Consider the following 19,435-nt stretch of genomic DNA (forward strand, 5'->3'; position numbering starts at 1 on the left):
GGAGTTTCATTGTACAGTCCTGGGTCCTGTACGAGTGCATACAGGACAGTGGGAGTCCAGGCAGCTTAATGAACTGCTGAACCACTGAACCCGAGTGAACACCCGTGTCAGACCTGAATCTGTAATTGTGCAGTTAGATCTATTGACCCTGCACTCTGCAATTCTGGATGTTATCATCTGTAAGAACTTTACCGTCCTTATTTTTATCTCACGTGCTGTATTATTTTCCTTGATGGAATTCCCATTCCTTCATATTCATAATCCATCAGTGCACGCCCACTACGCATTTCACATTGCAGTGCATTTTGAGTTCATTTTAACAACACGTTTCTGCAGATGAAAGTCAAATACTGATCCATCTTGAGTGTTTGCATTTACTGACTCACCTATCTTTAGTCCTTTGATCCCATTCCAAAACAAGCTTTATATGTGGGGGTCCACCTGGACCACAGGAATGCAATGCCCTAAAAATAACAAGTACATGTTAGAATCACTCAGCAAAACTTTCATACCTGGCCCTTACATTGAAAGCAACACGATACCCTTTAATCACCTCCCTTCCTACCGTCCAGGGTCCCAAACACTCCTTGCCAGGTAAAACTGCGATCTACATGTACCTACTTCAATTTAGTATACTGTATTCGCTGCTCACAATGCGGCCTCCTCTACATTGGGGAGACCAAATGCAGATTTGGTGACCGCTTTGTGGAACACCTCCATTCAGTCCGCAAGCATGATCCCAAGCTTCCGGTTGCTTGTCACTTTAATTCTCCACTCCACTCCCACTCTGATCTCTCGGTCCTTGGCCTCCTACACGGTTCCAATGAAGCTCAATGCAAGCTCGAGGAACAGCACCTCATCTTTCTATTTGACATTTAACAGCCTTCTGGACTGAACATTGAGTTCAACAATTTCAGATCATAACCTCTGCCCCCATTTTGTCGGATGGCAGCTGCTGACGATTCTGCTATTCCCACTTATACCTCCTCTAGACCTATCTTTTGTTTCTTTACTTGTCCCATCAACATCTCCTTTTGCCTTGCACCATTGTCTCTTTGTCATTTAATCTCGCTCGCCTTCCATCCCATCACAGACCTTTCCTTTTGTTCTTTCCTCCCCCTTCCCTGCCCCTGCTTAAAACCTGTTACAACTAACATTTTCCCGTTCTGACAAAAGGTCATCGACCTGATACGTTAATTCTGTTTCTCGTTCCACAGATGCTGCCTGACCTGCTGAGTATTTCCAGCATTTTCTGTTTTTAGTTCAGATTTCCAGCGTCCTCAGAATTTTGCTTTTGAATGATAGGATAAATGCAGCCTTGAATAATCTATGCAAGGATCTGTCTACTGAGCAGCATTATACACCTGAAAATTTAAGCATAATATAATTGGGGCATGCCTCCTACAACCCCTTTAGTTAAGTGCAGAACAACCACCCCTTGGGCATGCTTACAGCTGTTATTGCATATGGAAGTAATGGAAAGTAGGTTGCTCATGGCCTATTAAAAAATCAAATCGAACCCTTAAAAACAACTATTGTATGGCTATAGATAAAACACTACTGGTTTTAATTGCACCGCACACTCCTCCCAAGCCACTTAAAAAAATCTCAACGAGGTCAGAAACCTTGTATTCTACATACAAGTGAATGACAGTAACAATAGTTCTTTGGCTGCCTTCAGCAGATAAAAGGTGGATAGATTTCTACAGACAGAATTGACCATATCACAGACAAGTGTGCACTTTAAAGAGTGCAACATAAGTTGAAACTTCAAGCCCGAGCATTTTCTGTTTTTAGTTCAGATTTCCAGCATCCTCAGAATTTTGCTTTTGAATGATAGATTATTCAAGGCTGCATTTATCCGATGCAAGGATCTGTCTACTGAGCAGCATTATACACCTGAAAATTTAAGCATAATATAATTGGGGCATGCCTCCTACAATCCCTTGAGTTAAGTGCAGAAACAAGACATTGTACAAAGAGAAGGTATCTAAAATGCACAATAAATACAATGAACAATGGATTCATACAGGGTTAAAGAAATAACAGGCCAAGAACAATGACACTAATCTTAGCCTATATAATTTGGGGGTGGATAGAAGGATTAAAGGACAATCAAAATGGCCACATTGAATTTTGCTGAGTTTGACAGGAACAACATTTGTGTTTATATTAAATTAAATTGTTACTAGCAAACTCACAGCTTATATTCCTTCTCCCAGCTTGGAGAGGACAAATCTTTCTCAAGCAGTTAAATCGATCAAAATCAAATAACCAGTGTGACTGTGTCTGGTTAGCAGTGTAAGGTCAGCAATACAAGAGCACTTTGGGGAAAGCTGACAAATCTACTCCAGTATCTCTCAGTCTGTTAAATTGTGCGTGGAGCTCACTGTGAATTTTCAGTTCATAGACCATTATCTTTTCAGATAATTGTGATCTTTAGTCTGCTCCCATGTTGATTTCGCAATTGTTTGCCACTTGAAAATGACACTGGAGGAGAATTATTATTTCAAGTCACAAAGGAACTACTTAAACTATCCATTACATGAATTAGAACTGGACAGTAAATAAAACGCAGGGGCCCAGAAATTCATACCAGGCGGTGGAGCAAAATGGGCGCTATCGGATCAGCGCCCGCTATACGCAGCATCCAATATTCAGTTCCATTAACTGCAGTAACAGACAACCGATCCGATACCTATCGCTTTGCACCACTGCCAGAGACAAATTTCTCGGCCAAGGTGTAAAATTGTGTTATACAACATTAGTAACTAATAAAAGTGAATATATTTGCATGAAACTTCACTATCCACATTTTTAACAAAAATGGTTTGAATTTATATGGTGTACTGATGACAAGACGCCTTCTTTAATATGCTTTAGATCAAAAACAAGAGTTATACATCTCTTAGCTGGAGTACGGTGTGCAGTTCTGGTCACCGTATTACAGGAAAGATCTGGTTGCACTAGAAAGGGTACAGAGGAGATTTACAAGAATGTTGCCTGGACTGGAAAATTTTGATATGAGGAAAGATTGGAGATGCTGGGTCTCTATTGTTTGGAACAGAGGAGGTCGAGGGGAGACCTGATTGAGGTGTATAAAATTATGAGGGGCCTGGATATAAAGCACCTATTTCCCTTGGCAGAGGGGTCAACAACCAGGGGGCATAGATTTAAAGTAATTGGGAGGAGGTTTAGAGGAGATGTGAGGGGAAATTTCTTCACAGAGGGTGGTGGGGGTCTGGAACTCACTGCCTGAAAGGGTGGTAGAGGCAGAAACCCTCATCACATTTAAAAGATACTTGGATGTGCACTTAAAGTGCCGTAACCTACAGGGCTACGGATCAAAAGCTGGAAAGTGGGATGAGGCTGGATAGCTCTTGGTCAGCCAGCACGGACACAATGGGCCGAAATGGCCTCCTTCCGTGCTATAAATTTCTATGATTCTAAGATCCTATCTCAGAACTATTCAACTATCACACACAAAGATTTCCAAAGAAATCGGATAGTCTCTTCCCCGCAGTATAGGTGTATTTAGTTAACCTCAAATCCATGCCAACATCAAGAAAATAAAAACTCCAAAAAAGGTCTCAAATTTAAAAATCAGTTTAATGGGAGAAATTGTAGAGCAGGGTAAGGACTACGTAGAGAAGTGGGTCCCCCCCAACTAAATTTCCACTGCCACCTGCCCTAGATCCTTTGAAAAATCAGGAGTTAGTTGAATGGAGAAGATTGAGGGGGAATTTGATAAAAGGGAATAGACAGATAGATTATTCCTATTAGTATGTAAATGGAAGACAAGAGGCCATGAGCTCATGATAAGCATAGACGTTTGTAAAAGATGAGGCAAGAAATGGATATATAAGATTGAAAGAGCAGCAAGCTCTGTCCATAGCCGAGCCAACATTCCTCCCTCTGGCAACACAAGCAAAAAGAAACGATCTGCTCATTCATTCATTATGGGACCATGCTGTGTGCTACGCAGCTTACAGAAACAAGGGACTGTATTTGCAAAGTAGCCCATTGGTTGTACAGTGCTTTGGGATATCCTGAGTTTGTAATAAGGTTCTATATAGATGAACCTTTTATTTTGATAAATAAAAGGGGCGATTAGCCAAACTTGATCCTGTCCTCAACCAATGTTCATGGGCACACGTTTCCAACACTCCCTGAATAGGGATTAGGATCAGGATTCCTAGCTAAATTCCCCGCCTACTTGTAGCAGCCTGTTTCCGTCTCACCAGAGATCAGCTGACTCCCCTGGAATGAACCTGGTCTGTATAGCTTAGCGATTCACTCAATAAACCTGTCAAACCACCGGCAAGTTACAAATTTAATTAGCTGACCGTCATTTTCTGAAGCTTGGAGACTTTAGAAGAAAAAATGTCCTAAAATACTATGAGGAGATGGAAAACAATGACTGAACAAAAAGATGACTGTTCCTTGTAATACAAAGAAAAACAAATTGAAAATAAAAATACATAAGTCGAACAAAGATTATATTTTGTTGCCACGGCAGTTTTGAGCTGGTCACGAGTGTGAAGGGAGCTTAGGCAGAAATCTGTAATAGAAAGAAATGACTGATAATCCCTCTCCGAGGGACGAGAGAGGAGCAAGCACTTTATTGTCTACACAGCAGGTTTTACACTCCCTTTTGCCGCAGTTACCCAGTGAGATGGAAGACCATACAATTGTGTGAAAAATTTTTGTTTACTTCAAATACAACAATGGTGACGTAACTGGCCTTCTACCAGTAGAGGGTGCTGATGCGGCTTGTAAAGAAGCCGAGTGGCAGAAAACTCAGTATAAGTGTTACATAAAACTAAGGGCCAGACTTTTGGCTTTCGGGGGTTTTCGGCGAGACTGTAGCGATACGTGACACTTACTGTTTTCGCTGTGCTACCATTTTTAGGCCGAACTTTCGGCCTTTACGTCTGCACCAGGAAGGAAGGCGTTGCACAAGCATTCTTGGCGCAAAACACGAGTTTTGGCAACTTTAGTCCGGAGCTGGGAGCGCTACGAGAAAGGCCTTGGACGGCGGAAATTAATTTTTTTCCAAAAAACATTCCAATAACATTTACAAGACCCTTAACTATCTAATTGTTGGAAGAAAATTAAACAATAAAAACTTTAACTTAGCTTTTTTGCAGGTTTTCTTACAGGTTTGACCTGTCGCTATTCTGGGCACGACGTACAGGTCGGGAGTGTCGAAACTCGGACGCAAACACAATTCGAGTCGTTACACGTCGGCGCACCTCTCCCCGGCGGTACTTGGAAGCGCCACCACAAACAGGTACCCGAGGATCCCGCCCGGGCTTAGCAACTGGGTTTTCGCCGCGGAGGGTCAAATCGCAGCTAAAACCCGGTCGCAAGCCTCTTGAAAATCTGGCCCACACTGCATAACCATCGAAAACAAAATATCTGCCACTAATTGAGGTCTACCCTACGTTACCCATCTCAGAGTACAGCTCATGCACATAAATCAAACTTAAATCACTGTTATTGTGGTAGAAATATAGGATGGATCGCTGATTTATCATGGGATTCATAAAGTCTAGTTTGGCACAGTGTGATCTGCATGTACTTCATTTTAAAAATCCCTATATACCGGTACTTAACACTCATTCTAAAACAGGTAAGAAAAGGACTAAACCTAACAAAACAAATTTAAAACTTATTTAACTAGTATTACAAGGATCTACACTTTAAAAAATGCTGCCACATTATAGAAAGACTTGTATTTATAGTGCCTTTCACAATCAAAATTTTCCAAAGTGCTTTAAAGTCAATAAAGTACCTTTGAAGTTGAGTCACTGTTGCAATGCAGGAAATGCAACAGCCAATTTGCGCACAGCAAGCTCCCACACAAACAGCAATGTGATGATAACCTGATAATCTAATCTAATGATATTGGTTGAGGGATAAATATTGGCTCGGACACCGGGGGAAAACGCCCCTGATCATCTTCGAATAGTGTCACGGGATCTTTTACGTCCACCTGAGAAGGTAGACGGGGTCTTGGTTTAACATCTCATCTGAAAAATGGCACCTCCAACAGTGCAGCACTCCCTCAGTTTTGCACCGGAGTGCCAGCCAAGATTTTTTGCTCACGTCTCTGGTATTAGAATATTTGAGTAAATAACTACTTCAGTAAGTGAGATACGCTTAATTGAAAACTCATTACGAGTACTGGTAGTATCTATTACTCCTATAGGCACTACTACGACAGGTATTTTTAATGTTAAATGTGTCACACTGTGTGACCCACAATAGCTGCTATTTTATATTTAAGAGTATATTACACAGAGATTGTACAATGTGGCCACGAGTTCCCCATAAATCACTTACATGATCTAAAATAAATGTTTGATGCCTTTTTTTCCTCAGTTACTGAAATTTCATAATATTCAAAATGAGGGCTTAAACAAAATATTAAATTATATATTTCACATTAAAAAGGATTACATTTATCCACTGAATTGTCCTTTAACATTTTTATTGAAGTTTTACTTGAAGATCTCAGCCTCTCCCAAAAAGCCTGAGGTTGGACTTGGTAAATTTGCTCAGAGTTATGACTCGGAGTTGAAATGATGCAAATTGCTATAACATAAAATTTGGAATGTGCAGCCTTAGCATGTGTAATGTATCTAATTTGCCAGGACGCATCAGTATCAACCAGTTGTACTTTTTTGGCCTTTGTGCTCTATTAACTTTAAAAAGTGCATCAAACTAAGGATGGGAGAAAGAGATAGAGAGATGAGACAGACACAGAAAGAGGTTGAGAGGGAGACAGACAGATGTGAGAAAGAGAGTGGGGCAAATTTTAACATCGACCACCAGACGGAAAACCTGAGGTCGTAGGTCGGACGCCCATTTGTATTCACTACTGCCAGTTTTCCTTCAGGAAAAATTACTTGCATGGCTTAAAATAAAACACCAGTTGAATTTTGAAGTCAACTAATTATTTTCACCACATAAAGAAAGGATCAATACTTATTGTGTACACCTATGATTCCAATTTTTAACATTTATGAGACAAAGAGGCAAAGCTCGAGTGAGACATAAATAAAGAGCAAGGCAGACAGATGGTTTCATTCCAAATCGATTTATTTTTAAATCGTTCAATTTTGACAGCTAATAATGTCTCTGAGGGAAACAGATAGGAAAGGAAGGAAGATAAAGATAGTAGGAACACTGCAGAGGGACGGAACACTGGATAAGGAGGAAGTCATTGAGCCCCTCGAGCTTGTATCACAATTCAATTAGATCGTGTCTGATCTGTATCTTAATTCCATTTACCTGTTTTGGTTCCATATCCTTAATACTCTGGCCTAACAAAAACCTATCTATCACAGATGGGAAATTTTCAATTGTCCTAGCCTGGAGGAGAGTGTCCCAGATCTCCGCTACCCTTTGTATCAAGAACTGCTTCCCGACATCACCCCTGAACAGCCTAGCTCTAATTGTAAGGTTATACTCCCTTGTTCTGAACTCTCCAACCAGAGGGAATAGTTTCTCTCCAGCTACCCTATTAAATCTTTTAATCATGTTAAACACTTCAATTAGATCACCCCTTAATTGTCTTTACTCAAGGAACTACAAGCCTGGTCTATGCAACCATCCTCGTAATTTAACCCTTTTAGTCCCGGTATGATTCTGGTGAATCTATGCTGCACCCCATCCAAAGATATCCTTCAATGGTGAGGAAAATCGAGTGGGGTGTATAACGGGCTGCTAATCCAATACCACCTGCTTTACGCCCGCAGCGAAATTGAAAGCTCCGCCCAGAATGTTACCAGACAGACTAAACTTGCACCGCATGTTTAGCAGCCCAGAACAGAACCAGTAAATCCAACAGCAGTTCACAAAACTCAGGAAAAAGTGGGTCTCTGTTGCCGCTGGACCGATGAAGATTGGGTCCTTTAGAATCGCGAGCACAGCCCACGGCTGTGGAAGCATGCATCATCAGCTACACTCGAGTAATGCAAAAGTGCCTTTACGGGGTCCATATGTGTGCGCAATGAGTCATATAATTCATATTCTGATCCAAAGCCAAATAGGTTGCAATGAATTATACATATTCAAAAAAATAACATGGGCATTACTGGAAAAACAAAGTAACCAGACCAGACAGTATGGGTATTAAAAAAAGATTATTGCAGCTGCAGTTATTGACTGTCTGTAGTGTTCATTTAGCGCTCTCACACAGAGGCTAAAATTCCTGTCCTGTGCTAATATTAGTGAAATATTAGACGCAAGTAAAAAGAGTGGAATGTCAGGGACAAGAGACTTTCCTCAAGGAAACGAGAAGCCAAAGCAGGAATAGATGTTTAAAGCTACGGTCCTCTCATTCAGGGAATAGAGAGTGACGGAAAACAATTTTCAAGACTCCTACCATTTGTAATTTTTTAACAAAAGATTTGAAAATTGCAGCAATTGCGAGCTCGTCAATGCTGTATGTGGTATAAGCTCGAGATGAATTAGTGAAAAAGAAAATGACTTGAAACAAAATGCAAGATATTATTCAATGCTCTAAATTTTTGACTATAGATTTGCAATTAGGATAATTTATCTCGTCCCCACATTCTCAATGAACTACAATTCAAGAGTTGAATCTGAACTTCGACCTTTTGTGCATTGAGTTCAAATAAAGAACCCATCAGCTGTCAGAATTGATAAAGCACGATGGTTATATCAGTAATTACTAGGAGTCATCTTGTTCAATTGAAGTCTCTTCAGCTTTATGAACACGTTACAATTTTCTGTATCCTGCAGAGAATGAGATTAGATCCAAGAACTTTCAAGATTGAAACAGGAGGTAGCAGTAGAAGGAAGGAGGGGAAAACAAAAATCTGGAAAGCAGAAATGAGATACTGTAGCCAACTGGGGATTAAGCACAAGAACCCCAAATTAGTTCTGAATGTGACAGTAAATAACACGGAGGTTTGGATAGTTAGGGAACATAGATAAGCTGGACATTAGAAGACAAGGAGATGAAACAAGAGCTGAATGGTGTACCACGTGCAGCAAGAGAAATTTGAAAACCAGACCGTGATTCAGAAAATAATTACATTGTTATTGATAACATACTTCAGTGGAGAGACCCAGCACCACTTTAAACTGGAAGGCTTTTAAGCTCAATTTGTTACCGATATAAAGATCGGTACAGAGTGCCATATAGAGCTCCACCTAGTGCACTACTGCTCCACCTAGAGGACTACTGTGGTAATGCAGCCATTGCTATTAATACAATAAAGGTATCAGGTGACAGGTCACCTGACAAGTTCCTGTGTTAAGTGCCATTTTGTAAGAGTGTGTTGTGATGTCGTAGAGATTATACATCGATAAATCCATTTAGAGGCATTTAGTTCTCTTCCTGCACTGTTTGAAGTGGAGTGTGGTCTTCCTATTGGGTTTTGTCAATATAGCCTATGTTGATGTGGCAGTCACGTTTGCCAAGTCCAACACCAGTCAGAGGATGGGGGCTAGGGGTTGGGCCTGTGGTGAGGCTCAAGGGAATAAAAACATTTCAAAATTTGTATTGTGACAAATTATTTCGACTATTGCGTAATATCGAGATACATTTCTTTCAATGTAGTATTTCTGCTACACAGGGTGTCCTGCTTTTTGCCAGCTCAAGGTTGAGACACCGCAGGCTTGTTAATTTCCACAATCAGCTGGTGATACTGAAATTCATTTAGAGGCACTGAAGATTTTGCAGCTTCAGAAACAGTTCCTATGGATTTTAATATTTTAGTATGAACTCTGGATGAAAAAAATCCGCTGGAAACCAGAGAATAAGTTAACAGAAAAACAGACTTCTGAAATAAAAAAAAGACAGCTTGCTCAAAAATTAAGGTTGGCTAAACACTGGAGCAGCAGTGACTGTAACAATGTGCCACAGTCAGTAATGTAACCCTGGCTAAAATATGATTATATATATTACAATTGGCAAATTCCAGTCCCGGTAACAGTGCGCCAACAGTATAATCACAGACAGGTGCAATTAATGCCATGAGCAATTCCACTTCCCCTTGACTTAATGAGCCATACTCTGTTTGTTTTACAGTGATGCTGTCGCATTTATAGACATGGGAAGAGCAGACTCACAATTTATTTCAATGTCACTCCTTTCTCTCCAATGAGGGAGAGGTGCTGCCTTGTTTTGTACAAAGTGATACTGGCCACAAGGTTGTAAGTTTGATTCCTGGTCTGTGCTGGGTTTGTTTAACTGAAGCTAATGTGTGTGTGTGTGTGTGTGTGTGTGTGTGTGTGTGTGTGTGTGTGTGCGCAACTACACCTGGATTCATATGAGGATTCAACAAGGATTCACATTCTTGAAGTATGCCTGCGGTAATACTATGTGAAAACAGCATCCCATTCAGTTGTGAAGCACTCTGCGCATGGATAGCTTGGCAACACTCACCACCCTACCCTTACACATGAAGGTGGACCACTTGGGCAAGGTAGCAGAGGGCTGTCTTCAACATAGGAAGTGACAGAGTTGGTCTTTGTGCCATAAAGGTAAATCAATTCTAACATCTCCATGACTCACTGGTGAAGGTGGTAGGAATTGCAGCCAAAACAGATCCATCCATTTAATAGTCAATCCCACTGAGAGGGTTTACCTTAACCCAGAAGAGAAGTGCAAAGCAGCTCATGGAATGATTGTCAAGTATGAAAGTAATATGCATATTTACATTCCAAATTTAAAAAAAAACACAAAGAAATAGTACAATCCTACATTGTAAAATCTTAGGGCAAATTCAACAGAAGTTTCTGTTTCTTTTAACTTCGATAATATTTGTTAAAGGGTATATTGTTACAATCCTCTTTGATAGTTCAGGGAATGTGTACACGATGTTGTTTGCTTGATAATTAATCCGTTAGATTTTATATATGACCTGAAGCAGCGGGTACAACAGAAATTAAAGGGAGGAAAGAACAGGTTTAAAGGACAAATCCAAGCTCCATAAACCTATTTAAAAGAATGCTCCTTTGGGAAACTAGACATTAAACTGGTTTGACAGAAGCACCGTGTGACAAACAGCAATTCTCACCTGTCAACTGCTGGCTGGTAAAGAGGTCTAATGTCTTGAGAAGAGAGGTAACAGTTGGTTGTCAATCCTCCAACCACCCGTATTCGGAACAAATGGCCAAAGTTCTGAGTCAAAAAAAGATTTAAACAGTGACTCCCTTTAATCATGCCCATGTTGACTTTTTAAACATTAATTTATACGTTGGAAAATGTATAGTGATTTTTGCAAAAACCATGAGATTTGCTTAAGAGGCAAACTGCAAGATTTGCAAATAGCATGTTTATAATACATTTGATACCGTAAATAAAACGTACATACGCTACTGTGACAGTTTTTCATTTCCATCACCAATTATCCAGCCTCTTAGTGTGTAAATGCCAATTTAATGTTGAATTAGGCATAGTTTATTGCTGTGAACCTAAGCCAACAATAAACTGGGTTGCGATTCTCAAACTCATTTCTGACAGGACCGTTACAACTGGTAGACTCTAGATTTGAATTCAGGTCGCAGAAGTACAATCCCACTGCAACATTCAAGTCCTCCCCAAAGTTATGAAATAAAGCTTATTTCTTGCCTGAAAGAACTTTAAAAAAAATATATATATAGATTGCCCGAGGAAATAGTGCTACAAGAATTATTTGAGAATTTGAGCACCATTAGATCACTGCCAGTGATTAAAATAACTCCAGGGTTAGATATGCCTGTGGCAAGCCCTGCTTCAAACAGGCATGGGTTTCCATCTTGGCGGACTCCTGAATACACATGATGGATGGTTTGTGTCAATTAATGCAGCTGTACAACTTGGGAACGGTATCTCTACAGGAATGGGAGTGCTTCTTAGTTTAGAGAAAACAAACCTTAAACTTACTTTTAAAACAAACCGCACAATCTTTTCCTATTGTACCTTCCGGATTGTTCGACTAAAACTTTGCAGCATTGATATATTTCTTGCGGTGTTGGGGCGGACTCCTTTTTTTTAAAAAAAAACTAGTCTTAAATGACATTACCTGGAGGACTGAGAGGCAATAAAGCACATTTAATAAATAATCAGAGATTTTCACACCAAGTGACTGACCTGCCCTATTTCTTTTGTGATCTGGACTAGAGAGAAAGAGAATCAGCAGAGGTTTTTCTTCTCATGTGGCTTGGTGTCTTATAAAACTTTTGTGAAGCGCCTTGGGACATTTTACTACATTAAAGATGCTATATAAAAAGTTGTTGTTGAGGTTCCTGCACTCGTGATCCCTATTCGGCAATGCTTGCGAGAAAAAGAGAGTATGTGCATGGCAGGTAAGAACAGGATGGTCCCCATGATCGAAAGAATCTGCCAAAGGTCAATCTTCACGTTCAGACATGAAGAAAGGCCAATTTGGAAAGACGGCAATGTAATCATATCCCAGTATGAGTCAACGTGTTCAGGAGGGAGAGTCAGAGATAAAAAAAATGAGATGGAAAAACAAATGGGAGAAGGCTCTCATTCATTGCTCTTCAAAGTGCCGAAGAAATTCCAAAACAGACTGCAGCAAGTACGTGCAAGGTAGAAAGTTTGACAGATTTTGACTTTTCTTCACGGGCTGAGAGTTCCACAGTGCATTCCATTTCCTGCCACTCAAACCATCCTCATATCAAACCTGTCAAAAGGGTTTCACTCATTGAGCACGACAACATTTTATCTGTTCATGGCAGTATCAAGCCTTGATGTGGCTATCAATCTAAATTCTTTTTGACTTCAATCTACCTGCAGTTAATTACAGTCAGAGATTGTTCAATCTTAGAAATGAACTGGCAGTTACATTATCAGTTCTGTGAGATTGCTTTTTCTATCAGCTCTACTAATTCCTATATTGTCTGCCAATTTATACTGGGCATCAGCTTCTGGAAAAAATGAAATGTCTCCAGACTTTAATTAACTTTAGTTTGGATACTTCTATAGTGAAGGAATGAAATACCCAAGGTTGGTATTTTAACTCTTTTATATCCATAACATTAACATTAATCTTTCTCTTTCTGGCATTGAATCACGGACTGTGCATTGCTGGAATGTTCTTTTCACTTCAGATATTCTATTCCTTTAAAAAAATAATTTTAAAAAAGCTACTTTTCGAAGCACATTAGTTCTGAGCAATATGTTGAATCGGAGTTGGCTAAATTCATTTATAACAAAATGGAATTGATAAGTTTGGCTGTTAACTTTTTTTTTTAATTCTTGGGATGTGGGCGTTGCTGGCAAGGCTGCCATTTTATTGCCCATGTTAGGACATCCCAAATCGCTTTACAGCCAATGAAGTACTTTCTTTTTTAAAAAAAAAGCGTAGTCACTGTTATAATGTAGGCAATGCAGCAGCCAATTTGTGCATTGCAAGCTCCCACAGCAATGTGATAATGTCCAAATAATCAGTTTTTTAATGATGTCGATTCAGTGATAAATATTGGCCAGGACACCGGGGATAACTCCCCTAACCCTAACCCTGCTCTTCTTCAAAATAGTACCATGAGATCTTTTATGACCATCTGAGAGAGGAGACGGGGTTTAACGTCTCATCTAAAAGATGGCACCTCTGAGTGTGCAGCACTGCACTGGAGCATCAGCCCAGTTTTTTGTGCACAAATCTCTGGAGTGGGACTTGAACCCACAATCCTTCTGACTCAGAGGTAAGAGTGCTACCCACTGAGCCATAGCTGACACTTGGGTATGGGTGGAGTCCACGGCCAGATCAGCCATGATCTAGTTGAGTGGCGGAGCAGGCTCGAGGAGCGAGATGGCCTACTCCTGTTCCTAATTCTTATGGAAGCTGTATTTAGTGATTGTGTTTTGCAACAGAATTGGGCTCACAATACACGAATGTCATTCAGAACATGCACTTTATAAAAGACAAATAGAATTGTTTTTGCTGCCTGGGATACTGCAGATTTTGCTCAACACTGCAGAGAAGTTCATAAATTGCCCCATGTCACATAAAACAACCACCAGTTACCAACTCTTAAGTCACAAGCTGCAGAGCTGCAGTAGCAAACAAAGATTGGTAAACTTTGTTTCTTTAGTACCCGCATCAACCAATTTCAAACTCGGCGTCATTAATAAGAAACCAGATTTACAAGCGTACGTGCAAACAGAATTTGATTTAGAGTCCGAATTCCCTCCTGCACTACATAATGGTCCAGGCAGTCACTACTCAGTTGTTTTCTGCACTCGGGTCAACTCCCAGAGATGTTTTCATTGTGCTCAAACTTTCCAAATGGTTTTGCTGTCAAGGCAGGATTTATTTTCTTATTTTTACTGCCACCTGCAAAATAGCATTTTAAATGTAGGCCAGTTACTACACCCAAGTCACTTCTACAAAGTTCGGGACAGCATTGTGCAGGTTAGATCTATGACATTGTTCGTACTGCAGGCAGATGTATATGGCAGCTTGGCTGCCACTGGTATTGAGGTGTTGAGTTCATCCATTAGTCCGACAATACTCTTTGGGGCTGAATTTGCGGCTCCTACGGGTGAGTAAGAGGTGTGCACACGCCCGTAGGGGTGCCCGCAAATTCCGGGTGTAGGCATGCACTGCGCGTGCTGAAACCCGGAACTTGCAATCTGTCAATCCTCTTGATAGATCGTACAAATCTGAAAAGTAAAGGGCCTCCGCAGGCAGAGAGTTGGGCTATTTGCCCAACTTCTGCCCAGCGAATGCTCTTGAAATTCTTACGCCTGGTAAAAGCAGGCGTACAGCCTGCTTTTACTAGTGTAAGAATTTTTTAAAAATAGAAAAATAAAATGTTATCACTCATTTATTCATTAAAAACCCTGTCCAATAAGGTACGTTTATTTTTAGCCCCATTAAAACATACAAAAAAACATTTCAAAAAATGTTTTTTGTTTAAAATGTTTAATTAAATTGCAATTTAATTAATTTTAAATTTGTAATTAAAAAACATATATATTTCTTGTGTTTGTAAGCGATTCCCATTCATACGATTTCCGTACAAACGGGAACCCCATAAGTATGAATGGCAATTCCCTTCTTTTATAGGTTGGGCAGCCCATGTGATCCCTGGTGCTCTTGCGAACTGCCTGCGCTCCTGGGATATGTGGGCCTCTACTCACGGTTACCCGGAGATGTCCAGCAGCACGAATCTCCGTACCTCCCGGACCACAGGTAAATTCATTGATTTTCTGCAGGGCAGAGGCATTTGTCCGCGGGATGCCTCCGACCGCAATTTCTACCCCATAGGTCTTTAGCAGCCGCTATCATGTACACATTCATCCGCGTACATTCAAACTGTACAATTATCCCAGAAGGTGAACAGAATATTTTAGGCCCTGCAAATTTTCCCAAACCACTACAATAGTTTCTACTTGCCCAGCACCCTGAAGAGGTCAGGCACAAACTAACACCTGAAGAAGAGGGCATATATATGCCCGTGGGTATACAAGAAAATAAGGGGAAAAAAAAGGGGGGGAAAAGTAGGGAGTATGAGGAAAGAATCTCAAAAAATTAAAAACCGTAAAATATTGTACAAATACATCAGTAAAAAGAGAATTGTTAAGTGTGAGGACCCCTGAAAAGAGAGGATAACAAGTTAGTAAGAGGAGTGGAAATTGGTGGGATTACTTGACAAGTACTCACTTCAGTGTTTACAAAAACGATACTGGGGAGGAGATAACTCTTTATTTTCTAAAAGCGAGAGGAGAGATATTATTATAAATAGGAAAGCATCAGACAAATTAGTTAAGCTAAATCAGGACAAAGTGCTAAGACCTGATGGGATACAACCTAGGATTCTGAGGGAAATGGAGGAAGAAATATATATATATATATATATAGAGAATCACCTGCAATATTTAGCTCCCAAGCATATTCAGGTTGTAGTCATATCTCTATTTATGGCTACTACATCATAGCCTCTAAGTTGAATGTGTGCTTCTAACTCATTTGTTATGCTATGTGCATTTGTGCACAGAACTCTTATCTGGGTTACTATACCTTGCCTGCTGGTCCTTTCTCACACTTTTTGACACAATGTGGATGATGGTTTATCACAGGCCTCATTTGTTACACCAAAGCTTTCTAACATTTACATTGCTGATATCCCCAGCTGAATAAATTGCCAAGAGCAGATGTGTTGGTGATCAAATATGATTTGAGAATGTAAATCCATCCAATCTTCTTGCTTTCAATCTTCACAATAGGAGGGTATAACCTCAGCTACATCAATATTCAGCAGGTGGAGAAAGCATCGGATCTTGTGGTGAAATGCGACCTATCATTACCGTTACAGGGGTCTAAATCGCATCAAGAGTCTCTCTTATTAAGAAACCAGCTGGTACTATCTGTGGTGCCTATACTCCGTCTTCACATTACTGTTGTTTCACTTGTATAGCCACCTGCAGAATACTGCTGTCCTGTACAGTGTAAGAATCATTACACAAGGATGATTGATATGCAATTTAACTCACTGCACGACTCAGATTTCCTTTTATTCTACTGTCACTGAAAAATGACCAGTTCTCATAAGCACTGGTTAAACCTCAGTTAGTGTATTGTGTCCAATTCTGAGCCTTGGAGAAGATGCACCAGAATTGATGGAATTCAGTTATGTGGACAGACCAGAGAAGCTGGGATTGTTCTCCTTGGAGCAAAGAAGGTTAAGGGGAGATTTAATAGAGTTGTTTAAAACAATTAGGGGGGTTTTGATAGAGTTGATAGGAAGAAACTGTTCCCACGAGCAGGAGGGTCGATAACCAGAGGACACAGATTTAAGATAATTTGCAAAAAAACTAGGGGGAGAAGAGAAGAATTTTTTTAAATCAGCAAGTTATTATGGTCTGGATTGTATTGCCTGAAAGAGTGGTGAAAGCAGATACAATACTAACTTTCAAAAGGGAAGTAGATATATACTTAAAAAGCAAAGGGTTCCAGGACTACGAGGAAAGAACAGGGAGTGGGACTAATTGGATAGCTCCTTCAAAGAGGCACAGGCATGATGGGCCAAATGGAAATTCTATAATTTCCCCTGGAGTTCTGAGGAAGAATGAAGTGACACATTTGTAGTTTTGGAAGGCCCAATTTGATGTGCCATGGAAGAGTTTGATAAGAAGGGATCTCAGACTGAAATCCAGCCAACATTTCAATCAACATATCTATAGTCCAGCTACTGGTATACAGCTACTTTAAGCCACATTGGAAAAACTCTCAGAAAGATTATGATTGGAAGCTGGTGAAAAACTTTATTTTGTTGATCAATGCTGCAAGAACTTTATCGGTGCCCAGATGTCAAACTTTAAGGGCTCAATTTATGGCAGAGCCTACGGATAGGCTACAGCCACTGTCTCATTTGTTATTGGGAATCTAAATGCACATGATGTGGCTTCAAGGCATACTTGTGAACAGATGTCTTAGCACATAAATAAATAAACTCCCTATTTTCAATCCAAATGCTGGCAAGAAGAACTATGCCATCCAAGTAAGGATGCGGTTAATGGTTTGACACTTTATGTACAGATGTAAAATAGTTGGAGGAGTTGCAGTAGTGGCTGTAGAAACATAACTGTTGCTTTCTCTTCACAAAGTTGGTTGGAATTAAACATTTATATCAGTAATAATTAAGCAATGACCAAGAAAGCCTTGTGTTCCAAGAGGTTCTCGTAGATATTGATTGCTTTTATTTTTTGGCAAACTGGGATGAATCCAAATTTACATTCTGCAGCAGTCAAATATTGTTCAAAAGTAGGTTGAACTGGCTTTCAGACAATAGCATAGCACTTGTATCATCCTAATGCAAGTTGTCATAAACATGCTTATTAGAAAGCTTACTGAATATTTCAAATTGTGTCTGCTCTAAACTGTTAAGCATGAACTTGGCAAGTAACCTCTGGGGAACCTCAATTTATTTTCCTGGTATCAATACTTTTAGCCTCATTAGACGTCATACATTTTTTTTTGGGGGGGGGTGCGGGGGGGGGGAGGGAAGGTGGTGAATTAGCCATGCACATAAACCCATTTGGTGTCACTTTGTTGGGTATGGAATATACACTCCCTCCTTGTCTACACCCATATGAGGAACCACTGGTTAGAGTAAGATACAAGCCTGAAATATAGTTAAAGCAGTTGAAGCACTATATAGTATGAAGGATAACCTTGAATTGTTTCAGAGTGTCATCTAAACCCCAAGAGTGTACAACAGCCCTTCACCTACTTATATCTGTTACTCTGTACAGAAAATGCTCAACATAACCTGGTGGTTAATGTAAATCTAAACCATGAAATGACTTCAGGCACAACTTAATAAGCTAGATTTGTAAGTCGTGCAGATCTAATTCACTAGTGGTTTATTTTTCCGTAACCAGAATTTGTGTTTCTTGCTCTTATCGCATGTTTGATGGGTTCTATTATGTGTTTTTTAAAAAATGTATCAAGACACGCAATGCCTTTATTGTGCAGGGACTTCCAATCGCAGAGCACAGCTGCCCTCTCTGAGGTACAACGCTGCTGATGCAGTGATGGGGTCTTTGGGGAGCTTGGTGAAGAGGCGAGTTGGCTGGTGTACACATTGTGGAACACGGACTACCAATGGGCATTTTAATTAAACAAATTCTAACAGCAAATTTCTGAAATGGACACTGTAGCAAGGCAGCAATTAACAAAGAACTGTAGTACATAAAATACAAGGCTGAGGGAGATAAATCTCAAAAAGTATCACTGTGTATATATATCTGTGTTGTACAATATCAGCAGTCAACAAAGTGTCTGCTTCAGAAATAATGTTGCGCATGGAAAGAGTTGGTATGTTTGGTACATCTGATGTATATTCGGCTATTTTTGTGCTTACTGGTAGTCACAGTGCTGTAAAGTTTAGTAGATCTGGGAAGACCACAGTGACGTGTTCTGATCGGTATGTCAGGTGGGAAACACAACTCCAAATATAATTGATGATCCGATTCACATCACATCACGTGGCAGGGACTCTGCAAGTACAATACCAGAAAATAACAGTGCCCCTGTTGTGTTAAGTTGAATGGAATACTACCAGCTTAGTCTAGACTTGTGTTATATCTATCTTTGGTCGCTTTCTTGACTGAACGACTTCAGAAGTTGCGTGTTTCCTAATTTACATTCAACTCCACTGACCTGTGAATGGGTCTCATTTCTCATCAGATAGCACATTTTGTTCAGGATGCAGTGCTGTAGCTGATCCCAGGTCAACGATCGATCTTCCCTCACCAAAAACGGTGGGCCAAACCTAAGATGATCAACATAACATTACTCACTTAAAAGTCTAATTGACTGATGGGTATTGATCAGGCTGTACAGTTTCATCAAGCTAAACATGCATTAAATGTTTATCAACTCTATTCAAGCAACAGTGGGTATCACCACAGTGGGTTTTGTTGTTGTAAGAGAGATTC

General features: G+C 40.1%; 1 protein-coding gene across 2 annotated transcripts in view; it reads right to left on the reverse strand.

The window, feature by feature from the left end:
- usp43a (ubiquitin specific peptidase 43a) overlaps positions 1-19,435 on the reverse strand; it is a 429,860-nt gene that overhangs the window by 26,865 nt on the left and 383,560 nt on the right. The window contains exons 8-10 of one of the 2 annotated variants that reach the window (XM_070857603.1): positions 19,158-19,269; positions 11,061-11,164; positions 387-464 (exon numbers count right to left, since the gene is read on the reverse strand). In XM_070857603.1, the coding sequence (XP_070713704.1) occupies positions 387-464; positions 11,061-11,164; positions 19,158-19,269 (294 nt within the window). The remainder of the gene's footprint in view (positions 1-386; positions 465-11,060; positions 11,165-19,157; positions 19,270-19,435) is intronic. The other variant, XM_070857604.1, reaches the window with a different exon arrangement.

Source organism: Pristiophorus japonicus, chromosome 16 (assembly GCF_044704955.1).
Source record: "Pristiophorus japonicus isolate sPriJap1 chromosome 16, sPriJap1.hap1, whole genome shotgun sequence".
NCBI lineage: Eukaryota > Metazoa > Chordata > Chondrichthyes > Pristiophoridae > Pristiophorus > Pristiophorus japonicus.